We start from the raw sequence: 21,401 nt of genomic DNA, 5'->3' as shown, positions 1-21,401 counted from the left end.
ACTCTTTTATTTCTTCTTCCAAAGTGCATGGCCATACACTTCCTGACACTGTATTCCATCTGCCATTTCTGGTTTTAATTTCCCTGACACAAGGGAAGCAGATGGGTGCTCTGATAGAGGTCCACAAATTATAAGGGAAATAGATAGTTTTAAAAAAAACTTTGTTCCTTGGGAGTGTGTGTCTAGGAAAAGAGGGCTAAGGCTTAAGATGAGTGGTGAGAGGCTTACAGGGGATTCAAATATGAATATTTCTCCACAACAGAAGGTGGCTGGAGTTTAGAATATATTGCCTGTAGAGGTGGTGGAAGCAAACACAATGAGTATTAAAGAAACATCTAGACAAGTACTTGCATTGTTGATCACAAAAGACTATAGACCTCATGTGGTTATATGGGATTAGTACACATAGGCACAATGTAAATAGGAATGTTGTGTTGAAGAGCCTGTTCTATGCTGTACCATTCTGAGACTTTAGATCTTAACTTGCTCCTTTCTTCGCAAATGACACCATTCATTGAAAGAAGGGAAAGCTTTTTTTTACATCCAAGCACAGAATCACTCAGCTTCATTCTAAATAGCTTTCCTGGGCATTTCTGCAAGTAAATTTTAGTAGGGAGCCAACAAAGGCCCCTGGTAGAGTAGCAGTTAGCATTACACTACAATGGCACCAGCAAACCAGATTCAATTCCACCGCTGTAAGGAGTTTATATATTCTCCCTGTGATTACATGGATTTTATCCCATTTTCCAAAGACAGAATCAGATTTATTATCACCGGCATGTGACGTTAAATTTGTTAACTTAGCAGCAGCAGTACAATGAAATACATAATAAAGGAGAAAAAAAACAAAATAATAATGAAAAATAAATAAATCAATTACAGTATAACATTGAATAGATCAAAAATTGTGCAAAAAACAAACTATATATTAAAAAATTGAGGTAGCGTTCAAGGGTTCAATGTCCATTTAGGAATCGGATAGCATAGGGGAAGAAGTGGTTCTTGAATCATTGAGTGTGTGTACGTATGGGTTATTAGGTTAATTGGTTAAATGGGTGTAATTGTGCAATGCAGGCTTGTTGTGGTGAGTTGGTAGGCTCAGTTACTGTGCTGCATCTTGAAAAATAAAACAGGCATCATCCAATTTCAGATTCAAGAACTTCCAGGCAGGGTCAAGCAAGGCCAAATATACCAATCCAGCCGCAAGCTGAAATTTCAATTCAGAAACAGTTCTTTAACATGCCAGTGTAGAACAAACCAGGCCCAATGACTCTTCCTTCCTACTTCTTCTTCCTACCCGGTCACTTGGGAAAAAAAGCGCCATTCTGTTTCTCAGTTCCTCTGTCTCCGCCACATCTGTTCTCAGGATGAGGCTTTCCTTTCCAGAACATCTGAGAAGGGGTTTCCCTTCCTCTACCATTGATAGTTTCCTTACCTGCATCTCCTCCATTTCCCAAACTTCTGCCCTCACTCCATCTTCCTGTTGCCATAATACGAAGAGTTCTTCTTGTCCTTATCTACCACTCCACAAGCCAATGCATCCAACATATTACACCATGCATCTTCTGTAATCTTCAACAGCATCTTACCACTAAACACTCTCTCTCTCTCTCTCTCTCTCTCCTTCCACCCCCCCCCCACTGATTTCCATCCTGGCACCTATCACGGAAAGCAGCCCAAGTAATACACCTGCCCCTGAACCTCTTCCCTCACCACCAGTCAGGGTCCCAAATAATTCTTCCAGGTGAGACAATTCTTCACATGTGATTCTGTAGATTTTCACAAATAAAACGAAGTGAGGTGCTTTATGTTTAATGAAACCCATAACACATTTTATTGAACTCCAAAACCTAATAACAAAAGCATGCTAAAAATCTTTACATAACCATGTCATCACTCAAGACAAGCCTCTTAAAGTGAAACCCCAACTCAATGTTGGTGGCTGTGAAATATGTGCATTTCTCCCAATTATGCTACCCAGCACATCACACCCCCCCCCCCACCACCACCCCCAGAATTCACTAAAACTGGCATTATGAGCCTGTCTGGGGCTCAGATGAGCTGCCCAACTTGAGTACTATGTTCCATGGGTGCAGGGACCGTAGATGCCTCTGGCTTATCCAGAGGTGCATTGACATGCTCATAGTCATGCTGTGACGCCAAGGGTTATGAAATCCTCCAAATCTTGGTGGGCTGGTTTAAGACGATCTACTGAAATACATTCAGATTTACCCCTTTTAACTGTGATAAAAGTCTTTTCTCTCCATTCCAAGATACGGAGCAGGTCATTGGGGACATTGATGTGTGTAATGGTGAATGAAAACAAAGTGGAATGTAGATCAACAGAAACCCAAGAGTGCTGCACGCCATAATGGGAGGTTGAAATAGGTGAAAAGAAACTGGATTTACTCTGGAGGGTGGAACACTGTTGAGAGGCTGACCAGGCAGTCGGAATGAAATCATCTGGCACTTGTAATGGCCACGGACAACTGCAGATCCTCTTTCTGAACAGTTCTGTGCCCCAGCAGGCACCACAGGAGACGATTGTGCCAACACTCATTGGTCAGGGAAGTCCTCTGAGCAGCCTTTAAGGAACAACGAAGCTGCTTGCATATGCCATTGGATTGCAGGTGATACGCCATGGCACGATGCAGCCTAATGCTCAGCTTCCAAGGCCATGGCAGCCCAGAGGTCTGAAATGAATTGGAGACCGTGGTCAGAGGAAATATCAGAAGGGGTGCCAAACCATACGACCCAGCTGCTGATGAACACCTGTACCATGTCTGTGGCCATCGGCGATGTTAGAGCAATGGCCTCTGGCCACCTGGTGGTATGGGCCACCATGGTAAGAAGGTGCATGAAACCGCTGGAGGGTGGGGGGGGGGGGAGAGAGAGAGAGAGAGGGCCAACAAGGTCCACATTGACATGGTCAAACAGTCGCTCAGGAATTTCAAAAGGTGCCAATGGCACCTGAACGTGGTTAATTTTTGCCCTCTCGCAATCCAGACAAGCTGCAGTACAATCACGCACATCCATTCTCAGGCCGTGCCACAGGAACTTTAGTGCAACCAGTCCCTGTGAGACCTTCTGGCCCGGACACAAGAGGCCACGTATGGAGTCCAAAACAGTCTGTCTCCAGTTTGCGCAGGCATGATGGGGTAAGGGCAACACATTGAGACATCGCACAAGAAAGAAAGCCTAGTTTCTCCGAACTTAACATCAGCCAACCGCAGGCCCATGACTGCTGTTCAGTAAGCCTGCACCTCTGGGTCAATAACTTGGCTGGCTGCTGTACCAGCATAGTCAACCCCTATGTGTACTGTGTCGACAGCTGGCTGTGACAGGCAATCAGCCACAGCATTATTTTTCCCCTTAATATGTTGTATATCAGTTGTGAACTTGGATATGTAGGCCAGGTGGTGTTGCTGTGCAAACCAAGGGTATTTTGTCCATCGCGTGCACAAGTGGGTTGTGGCCAACAAACACTGAAATGGTGACCCTAGACAACAAAAATAATGGACAGCCAGATACAGACTAAGAAGCTCACAGTCAAACCTGCTGCACTTCCTTACAGGGAGATGGAGCTGCTGGCTGAAGGCAATGAGCAGCTGCCACACGCCTCCAACCAGCTGTTCATGTACAACACCAACAGCATAGTCTAAGGTGTCAGCAATATGGCTATGGGTGCATTGGGGAGATGGTGTACTGGTAGTATCGTGTTGGAAAGAGCTTGTTTGGTATCATCAAATGCCCTGGTCGTGTTTGCTGACCAGTCAAGCACTTAATTACGAGTAATACACACAAAAGTTGTGCTGAATTACAAGTGTTGCCTTTAAGTGCACTATACAGGGGGAGCACAAGTTTAACAGCTTTTAGAATGAAGTGGTGATAGAAATTCATCATACCCATAAACTTTGGTAGGTTTTTTGTAGTGTGGGACGATGGGAAATCTACAACAGTGGCTACTTTTGATGAGAGGGATTTTGCATCTTCTGCAGAAATGCAATGGCTGAGAAAGTCAATGGTTGACAACCCAAACTGGCATTTAGCAGGGTTGATAATCAACCTGTGTTGGCTTAGGTGCTGGATTCAGATTGAGGCATTGGCGACAGTATGTCATCCAGGTAAACAAAGAAAATTTAAGTCTTTTAATATGGAGTTCATCAGCCATTGGAAAGCCTGTGCTGCATTTTTTCAGTCCAAAAAGGCCAAACAGAGTTATCACAGGTGTTTTGAGAAAGTCCTCTGAGCACACCAGCACCTGATCGTAGCCCCTAACTAGATCAACTTTGGAAAGAAAAACTTGGTGATGTTTGGGAATTTGCCCAGCAGTCGAGAAAGCTCACATGCGGTGGTGTATGCGCTTGACAAGAGTCATTGCGGGGAGCTTTCTGGAGGAGCAGGGTAACGACCCAAAGTCCTTGACATCTACAAACTGGCAGTTCTTAAGTTCGACTATCAGTCTTCGGCACATAAGGAATCTGCACCAAGCCAGGATGAAGTCCCATGTGTAACGTCACCCACTGAAGCAGTACATCACCCACTGTGTCCTGCAAGTCTGAATCCTGGTGCCGTTGGCAGCTTCCAGCAGGGTTTTGTCACTCTTTGCCTTCTGACCAATAGCCAATGCTGGCTGCAAACTCATTTGAGCACCTGTGTCACACAGGAAGCGTCACTCTGAAAGGGTGAATGAACAGTCGATGTCCCTGGCAGCTGGAATCCATGCTGTTCACAGACCTCTGATGTCCATGTGCTGGCACTGTCGAAGCTGCAAGGCAGTTGGCAATTCCAAGCGTTCTTAACCAAGCAAGCATTATAAGAACATAGGCCTGACATGTGTTTCACAGCTGCAGGCATCCTTGTGTTGGGGATCTTGCTGACTGGCTTATTGAGTAGAAAAAGGTATAGGAATGATGCATCACTGCTTGGTTGAGTGTAGACCATCAGCCATTTTAGCAAGCTCCCTACAGTCATTTGGAAGGTCTATGCAAACTTGATTAGGCATTTGCTGCATGAGGAGTTCTTTAAAAATAAAACAAGGATGGTGATTTCCCAGGAGACAGAGCATGTGGTCCATTAACTCTGAAGGCCTAGCACTGCTAGGACTGGGAAATGAGAGCAACTGTTTGGCATGCTCAGATAGTCCAAAAGTCTGTAAGACGTGAGTTTTCAGTGAACGGTATTTATCATGTTCAGCCAGTTGTTCAAGCAGACTCACCACTCTCATGGCCATGGATTTTCCTAGCAACGCTACCACATTGTAGAAATTGGTGTCCTCAGCAGAGATTTCTCTCAGAATGAACTGGGCCTCAGCTTGTACAAACCAAGGCATTTTGCTTCCAAAACTCCAGCAGTTTCAAAGCGACCGTGTTGGCTGACACAGAAACATAGAAAACTTACAGCACAATACAGGCCATTTGGCTCACAATGCTGTGTTGAACATGTATTTACTTTAGAAATTACCTAGGGTACACCTAACTATAGGAAGGATATCAGTAAGATTGAAAGAGTGCAGATAAGATTTACTAGGATGTTGCCGGGTCTTCAGGAGTTGAATTACAGGGAAAGATTGAACAGCTTAGGATTTTATTCTTTGGAGTGTAGAAGAATGAGGGGGGATTTGATAGAGGTTTACAAAATTGAGGGGTGTAGACAGTAAATGTGAGTAGGCTCTTTTCACTTCGATTAGGAGAGATAAATACGAAAGGACATGGCTTTAGAGTGGAAGGGGAAAGATTTAGGGGGAACTTCTTCACTCAGAGAGTGGTAGGAGTGTGGAACGAGCTGCCATCTGACCTGGTAAATGCGGGCTCACTCTTAAGTTTTAAGAATACATTGGATAGATACATGGATGGGAGAGGTCTGGAGGGTTATGGACTGGGTGCAGGTCAATGGGACTAGCGGAATAAAGTTTCGGCACAGACTGGAAGGGCTGAATGGCCTGTTTTCTGTGCTGTAGTGTTCTATGTTCTAGGGTTCTACTTATAGCCCTCTATTTTTCTAAGCTCCATGTACCTATCCAGCAGTCTCTTAAAAGCCCCCATCATATTTGCCTCCACCACTGTTGCCGGCAGCCCATTCCACGCACTCACCACTCTCTGCATAAAAAACTTACCCCTTACATCTCCTCTGTACCTACTTTCAAGCACCTTAAAACTGTGCCCTCATGTTCAATAACTCTGGAATCGCACTAAAGCAACATCAGTGTCACCAATGTAGGTTTTCGCAAATAAATTGCAGAGAGGCTTTTTATGTTTAATGAAACCTGTAACACATTTTATTGAACCACAAAACCCAAAAACAAAAGCGCGCTAAAAATCTTTACATAATCACATCATATCAGACCAGCCCACTGAACCCCAATTCAATGTCAGTGGTTGTGAATTACGTAGAATACTCCCAATTATGTTACCCTACAGGTCTATTGTATCCTATGCTCCTGGTGCTGCCTCCTCTACTTCGGTGAGACCCAATGCAGATTGGTGGACTGCTTTGTTGAACACCTTTACAGCCAGGATTTCCCAGTGGCCAACCATTTTGATTCCACTCCCAATTCCCATTCCAACATGTTGTCCATGGCCTCCTCTATTGCCATGATTAGGCCACTCGCAGGTTGGAGGAGCAACAGCTTATATTCCGTCTAAGTAGCCTCCAATCTGATGGCAAGAACATTGATATCTCCAACTTCTAGCAATTTCTGCCTCCCACCTTTTTTTTCTAAACCCTATTCTGGCTCTCCTCTTACCCTTCTCACCTGCCTGTCACCTCCCTTTGATGCCCCTCCTCCTTCCCTTTCTCCCATAGTCCACTCTTTTCCTATCAGATTCCTTTCCTTCAGTCCTTTATCCTTTTCACATATTATCTTTCAGTTTCACTTCATCTCCCCTTCCCCCACCCACCTAACTACCTTCCCCCTCACCTGATTTCAACTATCACCTTCTAGTTCGTACTCCTTCACTTCTCTCACCTTCTTATTATGGCTTCATCTCCCTTCCTTTCCAGTCGTGATGGAGTCTTGGCCCAAAACTAACTATTTATTCCTTTCCATAGATGCTGCCTGAACTGCTAATTTCCCCCAGGACTTTGTTTATTATTAAGCCAATGTACAAGTATTCTAGTCACCACAATCTACATGTATGTCATACAACCTCAGTGACCAAAAATTTACCCTTCAGTTGTGCAAGAATTACCAGTTTCTACGTCATCAGGGACACAAAAAAGTTAAATAAAAACACAGACATTTAATATAGTTGCATACAGTGGATGTAAAAAGGCACTCTGCCAAGCTACTGATCCAGACGATCAATGTACAATTGCAAAACAAAAACATGACAAAACAAATTACTAACCCAACATTCACAAAGTAGTTGATTCAAAAGAGCTTTCCAATTAAGTATCAGAGATTGAATCAATACTTACTGGCCACTGAGACTTTAGCCCCATGAGAGAAAGATGGTTTTGGTTCTGAAGAATTCATTCTTTCGTTGACTCCTGTCCAAGCACCTGCAAAAGAACAAAGTAATGTGATAAATTAGTCCGCGAATGAATTTGATTTACATAACACCTACAGACTGATAAAAATATCTCCCAGTGCTTTAAAACATACAGGTTCATTACAGCAAGGACCATCTTTAAAGAGAGAAGCAAATGACATAAAAAAGATCAAGAATATCTGAGATACAAAAAACTGCAGATGCTGGAAATCCAGAGCTATACAAAGGCACTGGAGGAACAGCATGTTAGGCAGCATCCATAGGGAGAAATGGACAGTTTGACATTTTGGGTTGATGTCCTTCATCAGGACAAGTTCTACACATTACAGCAATGAGGTTAAATATCACATAGTAAAAAAACTGCTTAATCTTTGCAAATAGCTCAATTTAAAAAAAATCTTTGGCTACAGAAAGGTTTTGAGTAGTCATAAAATCCTGATGTAGTAACTTTAAATTCCATCCTCTACTCAGAAGAACATAAAACAGCACAGCACAGGCCCTTTGGCCCACAATGTTGTGTCAACCATTTAACCTGCTCCATTATCAACCTAACCCTTCCCTCCCACGTAACTCTCCAATTTCTCTTTCATCCATGTGCCTATTTAAGAGTCTCTTAAATGTCTCTAATCTATCTGTCTCTACCACTACCCAGGCAGTACATGCCACACATACTCCCTTTTGTAAAAAATCTGCCTCTATCAGTACACTATACTTTCTTCCAATTTACCTTAAAAATTCTGCTCTTTCATATTAGTCATTTCCACCCTGGGAAAAAGGTGCTGACTGTTCACTATCAATGCTTCTCATCATCTTACCCACCTCTTTCAAGTCACCCCTCATCCTCCTTCACTCCAGACAGAAGCCCAAGCTCACTCAAGCATTCCTCACAAGACATGCTCTCTGGTCCAGACAGCATTATAGTAAATCCCTTCTGCACCCTCTCTAAAACTACCATTTCGCTCTTTTAACGAATTGACCAAAACTGAACACAATACTCCAAGTATGGTCTAAACAGAGTTTAAAACACTGCAACATACCTTGTGGCCCTTGAACTTAATCCAACACACCATACACCTGCTTAACCACCTTATCAACTTGTGCAGCACTTACTCAAGTCACTTTTCTTGATGAACATCAACAAGATCTGAGAAATGCTTGCAGCATGCCCAAATCATGTGGATGCAAGCCTGAAATTGTAGGTCACCCAAGCTTATTTGGAAAACTATAACAGGACAAGGCTCAGATTTATTTACCTTTACCAAACAGTACAAAACTATTTTAATTTAAAATAGGTAGAAATAATTAAAATCTTAAAAATTAGAATAAACCTTCAACTCAAAGAATATACAGCAGAATCCACCTAATTGGGACACAACAGGGGCAGTATGTTTTGGCCCAATAAAGCACTGATCCAATTAGCCAAAGTTTCATGGAAACAGTTTAAGGTATATTTTTTAAAAAAAGACAAACCACCATACAATTGAGTAACAAATTGTGAATTCAAATCAAATACAGAACCAATTAGAACACTACCAAAACTACTATAGTGTTATTAAACTCTGTATTAGTTCCTTTCTGGCATCTCCAAACCTGAATGCTTGAAACCCCAGAGGCCAAAACAGTTCTGAATTGTCTTGCTGCTCATTTGTCATTAGTGACCAAAAAAAAAAAAATCACTGCTGTTTGAAAATACACACTATTTAAAAACTGTTTGCTCTAAGCAGTGTAGTTTCTAACCCCACAGTATGTGCACGCAACTGATGCTAGTTAGAAACTGTTCAGCAACAGTCTCCTGTCCCAATTAAGCAGTAGAGTTGTCCAAAATAAACAAAAGGACTCCATTCAATTATTTTTTGTTAAGAGATGCTCCAAATGAGTGGCTGCCTTGATCAACCAATGGCCCAATTTACCAGAATCCACTATATTTTCAAACTGACAGCATGTGAAAATGGTAACTTGGAACAAGAACTGAATGTCATACTATAAGCAAAATTCCAGATGTTACTCACAAGGTAACAGCCAAGCACAGTATACTGATTCAGTACTTCTCATTTATAAAGCAACTGAAAAACACTTCAAAACCCTCTCAATTAGGGTTCCATTTCATGCACCTTATGACAAAAATGGTGCCTCCTTGCTAACTTGGTTTTGTACCAGACTTGGAAATATCAAATCACAAGGTCACCTTCATTTAATCAGTGGAAGAAAAAAAACTCAAACAGCTGCTTCCTTCCAACACTTTTTCCAGCTCAAGGAACCCAATGTTTGATGAATGAAGATCTGCTTAAAGGCGTATTTATAATTGTGTGTCAATGATCTGAAATCAAAGGCACACACACGGAGGAATGACCAATATAATTCTATTATATCTTGCATTTTCAATGCTGCCCCACAGTACGCTTATACATAAAATGTAAAAGCATAATTAACACAAATGTACTTTCAGCAAATGGCCAGCAGCAAGATAGTGAAAGGTCAAAATCCTAAAATCTATGGACTTTCTCTCTTTTGAAATTTCACAACTATTGAATGTGACAGGATTCTTTTTTGGACCAGCAAGAAAACTAGCTAGAATTACTGGAAGTATAGACCCTAGATTGCAGATCCTGGAGCAATAACAAGCAAACTACAGGAGGAGCTCAGTAGGCAAGGCAGTAACTGTGGGAGGAAATGGACATTATCCCAGAAACAATAATTACCTCATCAGGTGCTGCCTGATCTGCTGAGTTCCTCCATCAGTAGCATTTTGTTCTTAGAGGTGTTTTATTTCAGTGCAACAATTGTGACTAATTTATTCTATTGTTTAAAGACTTTTCTATTAATTATTCTGCTCATTATTTAAAGGTGAATTATTTTGGCCATATTCCAAATAAGAAAACTAATAATTAATAGATTTTCCATAAAAATGGAAAGATCCATACAATTAGACAAATTAAATCCAGCTGATCTTGGAGTGCTTTCCTTTGTAAATCAGAGAAGCAAATGAATATTAAATATCTGAATGTGTATCAACTCGAGTAGCTCCAGTGTGTAATGTAGTGGCTATTTTAATAGTATGACAGCAGACCACAAGCCTTTTTTTTTAAAAAAAACTCACTAGTAGATGTCACCACAGAAGCTGATCTCATTCCTCTTCATTCCACAATACAGTTGCAAATAAAAGTTTGTGAACTTTTGCAATTACCTGGTTTTCTGCATTAATTACTTATAAAATGTGGTCTGATCTTCATGTAAATCACAGTAATAGACAAACACAGTCTGCCTAAAATAATAACTCACAAAAAAATCATTCTTTTCACATCTTCATTGAACACGTTGTTTATCATTCACAGTCCAGGCTGGAAAAAGTACGTAAACTCTTGTATTGAATAACTGGAAGAACCTTCTTTAGCAGCAACAACTTCCACCAAACACTTCCTGTAGCTGCTGATCAGACTTGCACAACAGCGAATCTTAGACCATTCCTCCATATTTCTGGGATACCTGCATAAACAGCCAGCCCTCTTCAGTTCACGCTACAGCGTCTCAATTGGGTTAAGATCTGGACTCCGACTTGACCATTCCAAAACACAAATTTGCTTTTTAAACCATTCTATTGTTGATTTCGGATCATTGTCTTGTGCATCATCCAACATCTACTAAATTTCAGGGGATGGACCACTACCCTGACGTTCTCCTGTAAAATGTCTTCATACAATTTTGAATTCATTGTTCCCTCAACGATTGCAAGTACTCCAGGCCCTGAGGCAGCAAAGCAGTCCCAAACCATGATGCTCCTTCCGCCATGCTTCACAGTTGGGAAGAGGTTTTGGTGTTGATGTGCAATGCCCTTTTTCCTCCAAATATAGCGGTGTACACTTCTGCCAAAAAGTTCAACTTTTGTCTCATCTGTCCACAGAATATTGTCCCAGAAGCATTGCGGAACATCCAGGTGGCCTTTTGCAAACTTGAGACGTGACACAATTTTTTTTTTGGAGCAGTGGTGTCCTTCCATGACACCATTCTTGTTCAATGTTTTTCTTATAGTGGATACATGAACAAAGATTTTAGCAAGTTCTAGAGATTTCTGCAAGTCTTTTGCTGTTACTCATGTGCTCTTTCACCTCCTTCAGCATTGCACATTGTGCTCTTGGTGTGATCTTTGCAGGCTGCCCACTCCTAGGGAGAGTAGCAACAGTACTGAATTTCCTCCATTTGTAGACAATTTCTCTTACTGTGGACTGATGAATAATCAGGTCTTTAGAAATGCTTTTGTAGCCTTTCTCAGCTTCATGTATCTCTCCAATTCTTCTTCCAAGGTCCTCTGAAAGTTGATTTGATTGAAGCATGGTGCACATAAACTGATCTTTCTTGAGAAGAGCAGACCCTGTCAGTAAACTGATTTCGTATATTTTTTTTTTAAAAAATAGGGTCAGTGCACCTCTACAACCCACACCTCCAATCTCATCTCATTGATTGGAACACCTGACTGACTCTAAACAGCTTTTGTAGAAGGCACTACCCCAGAGGTTCACACACTTTTTTGAACCTAGACTGATTGTTTAAATGGTGGACTCGGTATTGATGAGAAGAACAATTTTTGAGAGTTGAGTTTAGGCAGGCTGTTTTTGTCTATTATTGTGACTTTGATGAAGATATTTGAGTAATTCATGCAGAAAATTAATATGGGCCACACAGTGGTGAAGTAGAATCAGCACTGGGCACAGACGGATGGTCCAGAGTTCAAATTCGGCTGAATCCCAACCAGGGAAGCAGCAATACCTGTGTGGAAGAAAGGCCAGGTAATCCACTTCTGTATCTTGACATGAAATCCCTATGGAAAAGTACACTATTGGCAACTCGATGGCACTCAACAATAATGCAGAAAACCAGGTAGTTGCACACAAGCTTTTTCTTTTAACTGTACATAGAGAGCATTCAACAGCAAAATCTAGTTCCTGTCATTAGCTAAAAGAACATTCAGTAATTAGCCAAATACTATGCCAGATGAGGTAGAGTTGCTACTTCATAGCTCAGAATCAGATTTAATATCAGGTTTAATATCACTGGTTTTGTCGTGAAATTTGCTGTTTTGCACCGGTAGTACATTACAGTACATAATAATAAAATCTATAAACTAAGAAATACAGTGCTCTGGTTAATTGGGCCATTGGTTAATCAGGGCAGCTGCTTATTTGGGACAACTCTTAAAGAACAAAATCAAATCCAGAAAATAGCTGGGATTCCTTTTGTTTATTTGGGACACTATGCTGCTTAACTGGGGCAGGCGAACAGTTTCTAATCCCTGTCAGTCGCGTGCACTTGCTGTGGGCATTAGATACTACACCATTCTTAGAGCAAAAGATTTTTAAAATAATGTCATTTGTGTGTATTTGTTTTCAAAAACCAGTAATTTTTGTCACTGGTAATTGATGAGTAATGAACAGTAAGCCAATTCAGAACTTCACTGCAATTTCGAGCTTCGAAATGCCAGAAATGTCCAGGAGTGAAAATGAAACTATTTCACTACTTCAAGTTAGGACCTACGAAGAATTTGGAAGAATGGACAATCATCTTGAATATTACAATGAAAACAAATATTCATCAAAAACATTATATGAAAGCAGCTGATTATCTGCACTAGGTGTCCGTGCTGATTTTCTTTTATATAGTCATTCAAAAGAACACGTCAATGTACATTGAATTCCTGCACTGATAACTATTAGGAACTAATACAGTTTTGTAGTATTGTAGTAGTTTTGGTGGTATTCTAATTTATTCTGTACTTCATTTAAATACATAATTTGTTACTTAGTTTGTCTTATATCTCTTTAACCATTTCCATGAAACTCTGGCAAATTGGGACAGCCACTTCAATTACTGGTCCTGATATGTCCCAATTAACCGGAACCCACAGTATTTATAAAAAAATAAATTAAGTCGTGCAAAAAGAAAGCAAAAAAAGGTCAGTTAGTGTACATTGTCCATTCAGAAATCTGATAGTGGAGGAGAAGCAGCTATCTTAAAACGTTAACTGTGGCTTCACGCTCCTGTACCACCTTCTTGATGTTAATGAGAAGAGGGCATGTCCTGGGTGATGGGGATCCTTAATAACCGATGCCATCTTTTTGAGGCATCACATTTTTAAGATGTCCTCAATGCTGGGGAGGCTAGTGCCCATAGTCAAGCTTGAATGAGTTTGCAACTTTCTGCAGCCTTTTCTGATCCTGTGCAATGGCCCCTCCATACCAGATGGTTATGCAACTAGTTAGAAAGTTCTCCAGGATACATCTGTAGAAATTTGCCAGTCTTTGGTGACATACCAAAGTATCCTCAAACTCCTAATGAAATATAGGCAGTGTTGTGCCTTCTTTGCAATTGTATCAATATGTCCAGCCCAGGGTAGATGTTCAGAAATGTTGACAGGCAGAAACTTGAAACTGCTCATTTCCGCTGCTCCAGGGATCCAATTCTGACCTCTGGTGCCATCTGTTTGGAATCTGCAGTCTCTCAGCGACATTGCCCTAGATGCTCAGGTTTTCTTCTGCATCTCAGATAGAGCAAATTAACTCTCCACTGTAAATTGCCTGCAGTGTTTATGAGAGTGATGGGAATGTACTGGTATTAGTGTAGGATTAGTGCAAATGGGTGCTTGAGAATCAATGTGCCGCAGTAGGCTGAAGAGACAGTTTCTGTGCCAGGACAGATCTTTTGCCTTGTAAGTATTTACCTGCTGAACTGTCTGGAGGTTAATCAAATTGAGCTCCATCAGTTAGAGACTATATGATAAGGCCAATGGAGCCAAGATCCTGGAACTTGCTGTGTACAAAACAACTGTCATTACTCCTACATTACAACAATGAAAAAAAAATTTGGAAAGATTTTTGTCAAATTACCTCGAAAGGTAATTTTAACTTTAGTTTAAAATGAAAGTAATTTCATATTAAACTAAATAACCTCCTTCTCTCATTTGATCAATTGTAAATTCAAAGGCCCAGATTCAAAAACAGAAGAACACTCACCAATGCTGGGGAAAAGAGCATGCTCACTCCAAGTCTCATCGACTAATGGCACAGTCCATTCTTTAGCCCCTGCACTGGTATCACCACGCTCCTGACCCCAAGCAGGCTGATCTGGGCTTCGTTTTGCATTGGGCAGGACAGGAATTTGCTGCCATTTGTCTTCCTTGGTTGCATTAATCTGAGCAGGCAGTTTCACAGGAATATCACACCAACTTCCTCCATTCACTGCTTGCTGTTCACCCCACCCAGGGGCAACTTTGAAGAAAAAGACACTTATTAAGCCTTATTAAAACAAAATAACAAATCACTAATTTCCAAGACATTAAGATGTGTTTTACAACAGAAGGCTACATTGAGGTTCATTGATAACAAAAATTATGATAGTTGTGGTCATATACAAATCCAGTAATAATCCAAGTAATTAATCCCATCTGTAAAAGTTGCCCATTTTGCCCTTAGGGGTAAATACAGAGGACTCCAACCAAATTTTTGATTGCTTCATCTACAAAGGTATACAAAATTACGAGGGGAAAAGATAGGACAAATGCATGCACATTTTTCTCCTCAGGATGGGTGACATGAGGGGTCAGAGATTTAGGGTGAAGGGTGAAATATTCAAGGGGAATCCAAAGGAGAACTTTTTCCACACAGAAGGTGGTGCGAATGTGGAATGAACTGCCAACAGAAATGGTAAATGTGATTCTATGAGAAGTTTTAATAGGTACATGGATGACAAAGGTTTTAAATGATATGGTATGTGCATAGGTAGATGAAACTAGGCAGAAGATCAGATTAGCATAAACAAGATGGGCTGAAGGACCCGCTTCTGTGCTATAGTATTCTATGACTCAATACACCACCCCTCCTTCAAATCATCTTCTGCAGTACACTAAACTATACCTAGAATAAAATTGATTAAAAACTATGGAAGTTCAATAATTAGTATTCAGAATACATCTAGAGATGAGAATTTACACAAACACTGCTTAATGGAAGCAGCATGCCACTTCATTACATTTTTGCACCTCAGAGCACTGAATCATTCAGCATATCTATCTCACCTCATACTGGATTGCATACTATTTCCTACATCAAATCACTGTTTAGTTGACCTTGCACTAATAACCAACCTGATGCTTCAACTGCTTTGGCCTTCCGTGGCCCAAGCCCGGATGAGGCTTGTGGGTGCTGCTGAGCAGAAGATCCTTCAGAACCACCTGCTGGAAGACTGGAATCCATGGACGAAGGAGGATCACTTATTCCTTTATCGCGTCTGCGTTGTTGTCGCTTTTCCCGGCTACTGATTTTGGTTTCCCATGCACCTATAAATCAACCAAAGTAAACCCCATAATAAATATACATATTCTCTCACCCCCCTGCCCCGCCTACCCAAGTGTAGTGGGATGAACAATCAAAGATTAAAAAAAACAAAGCCAAAAAGGCAGGGTAGTCAATCTAATTGTACAGAGCTGGTTCACTCCTGGCCAGCTCACATCCTCAAAATCTCATGGGCCTTAAATTTAGTAAGTTGGCTTATTACTGTCACATGCAAAATCTTTGTTTAGCATGCCAACTATACAGATCATTTCACTTCAACAGTTCAGTGAGGCAACAAGACCATAAGACACTTAAGTAGAATGAGACCATTCAGCCCATCAAGTCTGCTCTGCCATTTATGTCTGATTTATTTTTCCTTCTCCCCATAATCTTTGACAACCTTACTAAATCAAGAACCTATCAAACTCCACGTTAAATACAGCCGTACAGTATGTAGCAATGAATTGAAATTCACACACTCTCACTAAAGAAGTTCCCCCTCATCTTTGTTCAAAAGGGACATCCATGTATCCTGAAGCTGAATTCTGGTCCAAGACACTCCCTCTATTGGAAGTACAAGTGAAAATGATAGCAGAATGCAGACTGAAGTGTTACAGTTACAGAGAAAGTGCAGTGCAGGCAGATAATAAGGCCATAACGAGGTAGATTGTGAACTCAAGAGTCCATCTCTTATACAAGGAGACCATTCAACTGATCATCCAACACATTGCTCTCTACTTATTGGGTTGCATGAATGTTGCCGCATCAGGTGTTTATTGTCATGAAAATCCATTCTCGGTGAGCAACCTCCTGATTGTACCGCTCTGATCTTAGAGCCAGGATGAGACTTGCATGTGCTGCTGAATACGAATTACATGATCTGGATGTACCCTGCAGTCTTAGAGGGTCTTGACCTGAACTGTCGGCTGTCTCTGACTCCAGATGATACTTCACCTACTGACATCTTCCAGCAGTGTTGTGCTCTGTGGTCTCTTATTTGGCTCTCAGCAACTGAAGTGCTTTGCATTGCAGTTCCAGCCAACTTGTACTTCCTTGTCTTTATTCATCTTCCTCAATCCACACTTCCTCCAGACAGTTCAGCTGCAATTAGTAAGGTTTCACCACTCAGCGAGCACCACTGCCTTTCATCTCAATTGAGCTCTTTTGGCAGACATTATCCTTGGTTCTCTCCACTCCTCCCCTTTCCCGAAGGGAAAGTAAAATTTATTATCAGATGTATAGATTACCTTATGCTACCTTGAGATTCATTTCCTTGCATGCTTGTTACTGACTTCATTAAACCCTGTGTTAATGAGTGTGTGCCCACAAAGACTTACTGTACATTCCCAAACCAAAAGTGGTGAAAGAACCAGGAGGTACATCGTCTGCTGAAGGCTAGATCTGTGGCATTCAAGTCTGGTGACCCAGGCCTATACCAGAAAACCAGGTATGATTTGCGGAGGGCTATTTCAAGGAAGAGGAGACAATTTCGGATGTCGCCTCCAACATCATCGGATGCATGGCAACTCTGGCAGAGTTTGCAAGATATTACTCCCTACAAAGTGAAACCCAATAGTATGAAGGCAGCGATGCTTCACTACCAGATGGAACTCAATGCCTTCTATGCCCACTTTGAAAGGGAGAACACAACTAGAGCTGTGAAGATCCCTGCTGCACCTGATGACCCTGTGATCTCTGTCTCAGAGGCTGATGTTAGGCTGTCTCTAAAGAGAGTGAACCCTCGCAAGGCAGAAGGACCAGATAGAGGACCTGGTAAGGCTCTAAAAACCTGTGCCAACCAACTAGCAGGAGTATTCAAGAACATTTTCAACCTCTCACTGCTACGGGCAGAAGTTCCCACCTGCTTCAAAAAGGCAACAAATTATACCAGTGCCCAAGAAGAATAATGTGAGCTGCCTTAATGACTATCGCCCGGTAGCACTCACATCTACAATGAAGAAGTGCTTTGGAGAGGTTGGTCATGACTAGACTGAACTCCTGCCTCAGAAAGCACCTGGACCAATTGCAATTTGCCTATCGCCACAATAGGTCAAAGGCAGACACAATCTCAATGACTCTTCACAAGGCTTTAGAGCACCTGTACAACACAAACACCTATGTCAGGATGCTGTTCATCGACTATAGCTCAGCATTTAATGCCATCATTCCCACAATCCTGTTTGAGAAGTTGCAGAACCTGGGCCTCTGTACCTCCCTCTGCAACTGGATCCTCGACTTCCAACCGGAAGACAATTTTTGCGGAATGGTGATAACATATCCTCCTTACTGATGATCAACACTGGCGAACCTCAGGGGTGTGTGCTTAGCCCACTGCTCTACTCTATATACACGTATCTATGTGGCTAGGTATAGCTCAAATACCATCTGTAAATTTGCTGATGATACCATTTTCGGTAGAATGTCAGGTGGTGACGACAGGGCGTACAAGAGTGAGATATGCCAACTAGTGGAGTGGTGCCACAGCAACAACCTGGCACTCAATGTCAGTAAGACGAAAGAGCTGATTGTGGACTTCAGGAAGGATAAGACGAAGGAACACATACCAATCCTCATAGACGGATAAGAAGTGGAGAGAGTAAACAGTTTCAAATTCCTGGGTGTCAGGATCTCTGCGGATCTAACCTGGTCTCAACATATTGATGTAGTTATAAAGAAGGCAAGACAGTGGCTATATTTCATTAGGAGTTTGAAGAGATTTGGCCTGTCAACAAATACACTCAACCTCTGTAGATGTACTGTGGAGAGCACTCTGACAGGCTGCATCACTCTCTGGTTTGCGGTGGGGAGGTCCGAAAGAAGCTGCAGTAGGTTGTAAATCTATTCAGCTCCATCTTGGGTATTAGCCTACAAAGTACCCAGGACATCTTCAGGGAGCGGTGTCTCAGAAAGGTAGCATCCATTATTAAGGACATCCAACACCCAGGGCATGCCCTTTTCTCACTGTTACCATCAGGTAGGAGGTACAGAAGCCTGAAGGCACACACTCAGCAATTCAGGAACAGCTTCTTCCCCTTTGCTATCTGATTTGTAAATGGACATTGAATCCTTAGATACTACCTCACTTTTTAAAAAAAATATACAGTATTTGTTTTTTTTGCATGTTTTTTTTAATCTATCCAATATATGTATACTGTAATTGATTTACTTATTTATTATTATTTTTTTTTCTCTCTGCTAGCTTATGTACTGCATTGAACTGCTGCTGCTAAATTAACAAATTTCACGTCACATTCCTGTGATAATAAACCTGATTCTGATTCTGACCTTGTACTCAACGTCAGTAAGACCAAGGATTTGTGGATCTCAGGAAGGCGAAGACCGAGGATTCAACGTGAGACCTTGGACTCAACATCAGTAAGACCAAGGATTTGTGGATCTCAGGAAGGGGAAGTTGAGAGCACAAACCAATCCTCAGAGAGGTCTGCAGTGGGACAACATTTTGGAGGATCAATCCTGGGCTCAACATATTGACACAATCACAAAGACATACCAGCAGCTATGCTTTATTCGGGGTGTGAGGAGATTCAGTATGTTATTGACAATGCTCACATATCATGGTGCCATCCAGCATGTTGAATGATTGCTTTACTGCCTGATATGGAGAATCCAATGCACATAATAAAAAACACAAGCTAACATTTAACAGTCATTAATTCTTTGCGGCATTCCTCTGTTTTGGTGGATGTTTGCGAAGAAAAAAGAATTTCAGGATATATATTGTATAAATTTTTCTGACAAAATGTACCTATTATAGCCACTGTAGTGACTTTATAGCTGAATGGGATAAGCTGACTGGCCAGTCTTTTTCCCCAGGACAGGGAAGACAAAAACTACAATATATAGAGTTAAAGTCAATAGAGGAATGATTTCAAAGGTACATGAGGAGCAAGTTTTTGTACACACAGGGTGATAGGTACATGGAAGGAGCCACCGGCAGGTGCTGCAGAGGCCAATACACTTACAATTTGCAAAAGACATTTTGACCAGATGTGGACAGGAAATGTCTAAAGGGATTTGGGCTAAACACAGGCAAAGGGGACTAGTTTGGATAGGTAACTTGTTCAGCATGGGTATGCTGAGTGAAGGGCCTGTTTCCACACTATATAATTCTATACCTCTATTCATAAACCCCAAGATTCCAGAAACTGCATTGAACACTTTCTAACTGGCCCTATCACTTTCAACATTTCATGTAAAAATTACACCAGACTTCTCCACATTACAGAATTCATTTTGAAACTGTGAGTTTATACTGCCTCTTCTCATTCTTCCTACCAAAGTGTAACATTTTACATTTTTCAGCATTAAATTTAACATGAAAACAGTAATGTTCTCACATCTGCAAGCACCGTCCAAGATTTAGTCAATGCATTTGTTTGTAATCCATCCAAATAAGGAAGTTCTACACATTCAGGTAAAACTCCATAAGTAAATTAGGTTACAGGAATCAAAAACTATTTGGCTTTCATCCAAAATGACTGGTTTCCTGCTCCTGGATGAAAAGAACAGATGTTGGATTTATCATTCCGCTTGGTCCAATTTTGAGATTTTATTCACTGAAGGGCCATGATATCGTATCCAATATCATGAAGGATACAATGATATCGTATCTGTTAAATGGGGGCCCTGGACAATTCTGATTTGATGGAGACAGACGTGAAAGCACAGAGGAACATCTGGAGAAATTTCTGGAACGCAGTTTCGCTGCTATTGTTACTGCGCAATCGAGAATCTTCCGGAGGGAAGGCCTCAAAATCCCCGACTTTGCCTGCTGTTGGCAACCGAGACTGAGGTTGAATCGTTCTGATAGAGATGGTCCTCAGTACTCCGTGTCGGAGAGCTGATCGGAGGCTTGAAGTTTTCGGACGACTCAAGAGTCGGACTGTAGCCGGGCATGGCAGGGAGAGTTTTTCTTCCTTCTCCCGTCTGCATGAGACGTGGGACATTTGAGAGACTTTGAACTTTTTACTGTGCTCATGGACTATTCTTCATCAAGTTACGGTATTGTTGCACTGTTGTAACTGTATGTTATAATTATGTGGTTTTGTTAGTTTTTTCAGCCTTGGTCTGTCCTGTGTTTTGTGATATCACACCGGAGGAAATATTGTATCATTTCTTAATGCATGCATTACTAAATGACATTAAAAGAGGACTGCGTGTCTTCATAATCTAAATAATCTAATCCAGATTTTTTTTTTTTCTTTTTTTTTTTTTAAAAAAGTAGTGATATTTAACTAACTCTCCCAGTGTGGTGAGATACAAATTCATACTTTTAGCACAATAGTTCATCAACTTAACCACCAAGTTACCATTCAGTACAGCCAACTTGTTTCAGTTCAAACTAACCCTACTTAGAACAGAAATGTAAAAGCCTCTGCACTATCACTTACATACTTACAAACTACTGGACTATATAACATTTATGAGTATTGAACTGAATGAACATAGTCACTGGTTAGCAAAACTCACCTTCATCAGTTTCTCTACATTCTGCCCGATTTTGGAGCTCATCCTGCAGCAATTTCACCTCTGACTTTGGTTTCTTCTTGTTTTTCTTTGCCTAAAGAAA

General features: G+C 41.3%; 1 protein-coding gene across 1 annotated transcript in view; it reads right to left on the bottom strand.

Moving 5' to 3' along the window:
• mtdha (metadherin a) overlaps positions 1 to 21,401 on the bottom strand; it is a 79,567-nt gene that overhangs the window by 34,052 nt on the left and 24,114 nt on the right. Inside the window, exons 3-6 of the mRNA XM_072257941.1 lie at positions 21,302 to 21,392; positions 15,625 to 15,816; positions 14,495 to 14,749; positions 7,420 to 7,503 (exon numbers count right to left, since the gene is read on the bottom strand). Of these exons, the coding sequence (XP_072114042.1) occupies positions 7,420 to 7,503; positions 14,495 to 14,749; positions 15,625 to 15,816; positions 21,302 to 21,392 (622 nt within the window). The remainder of the gene's footprint in view (positions 1 to 7,419; positions 7,504 to 14,494; positions 14,750 to 15,624; positions 15,817 to 21,301; positions 21,393 to 21,401) is intronic.

Source organism: Mobula birostris, chromosome 1 (assembly GCF_030028105.1).
Source record: "Mobula birostris isolate sMobBir1 chromosome 1, sMobBir1.hap1, whole genome shotgun sequence".
NCBI lineage: Eukaryota > Metazoa > Chordata > Chondrichthyes > Myliobatiformes > Myliobatidae > Mobula > Mobula birostris.
Note: the sequence above shows the minus strand (reverse complement) of the source record. Positions and strands in the feature narration are given on the sequence as shown.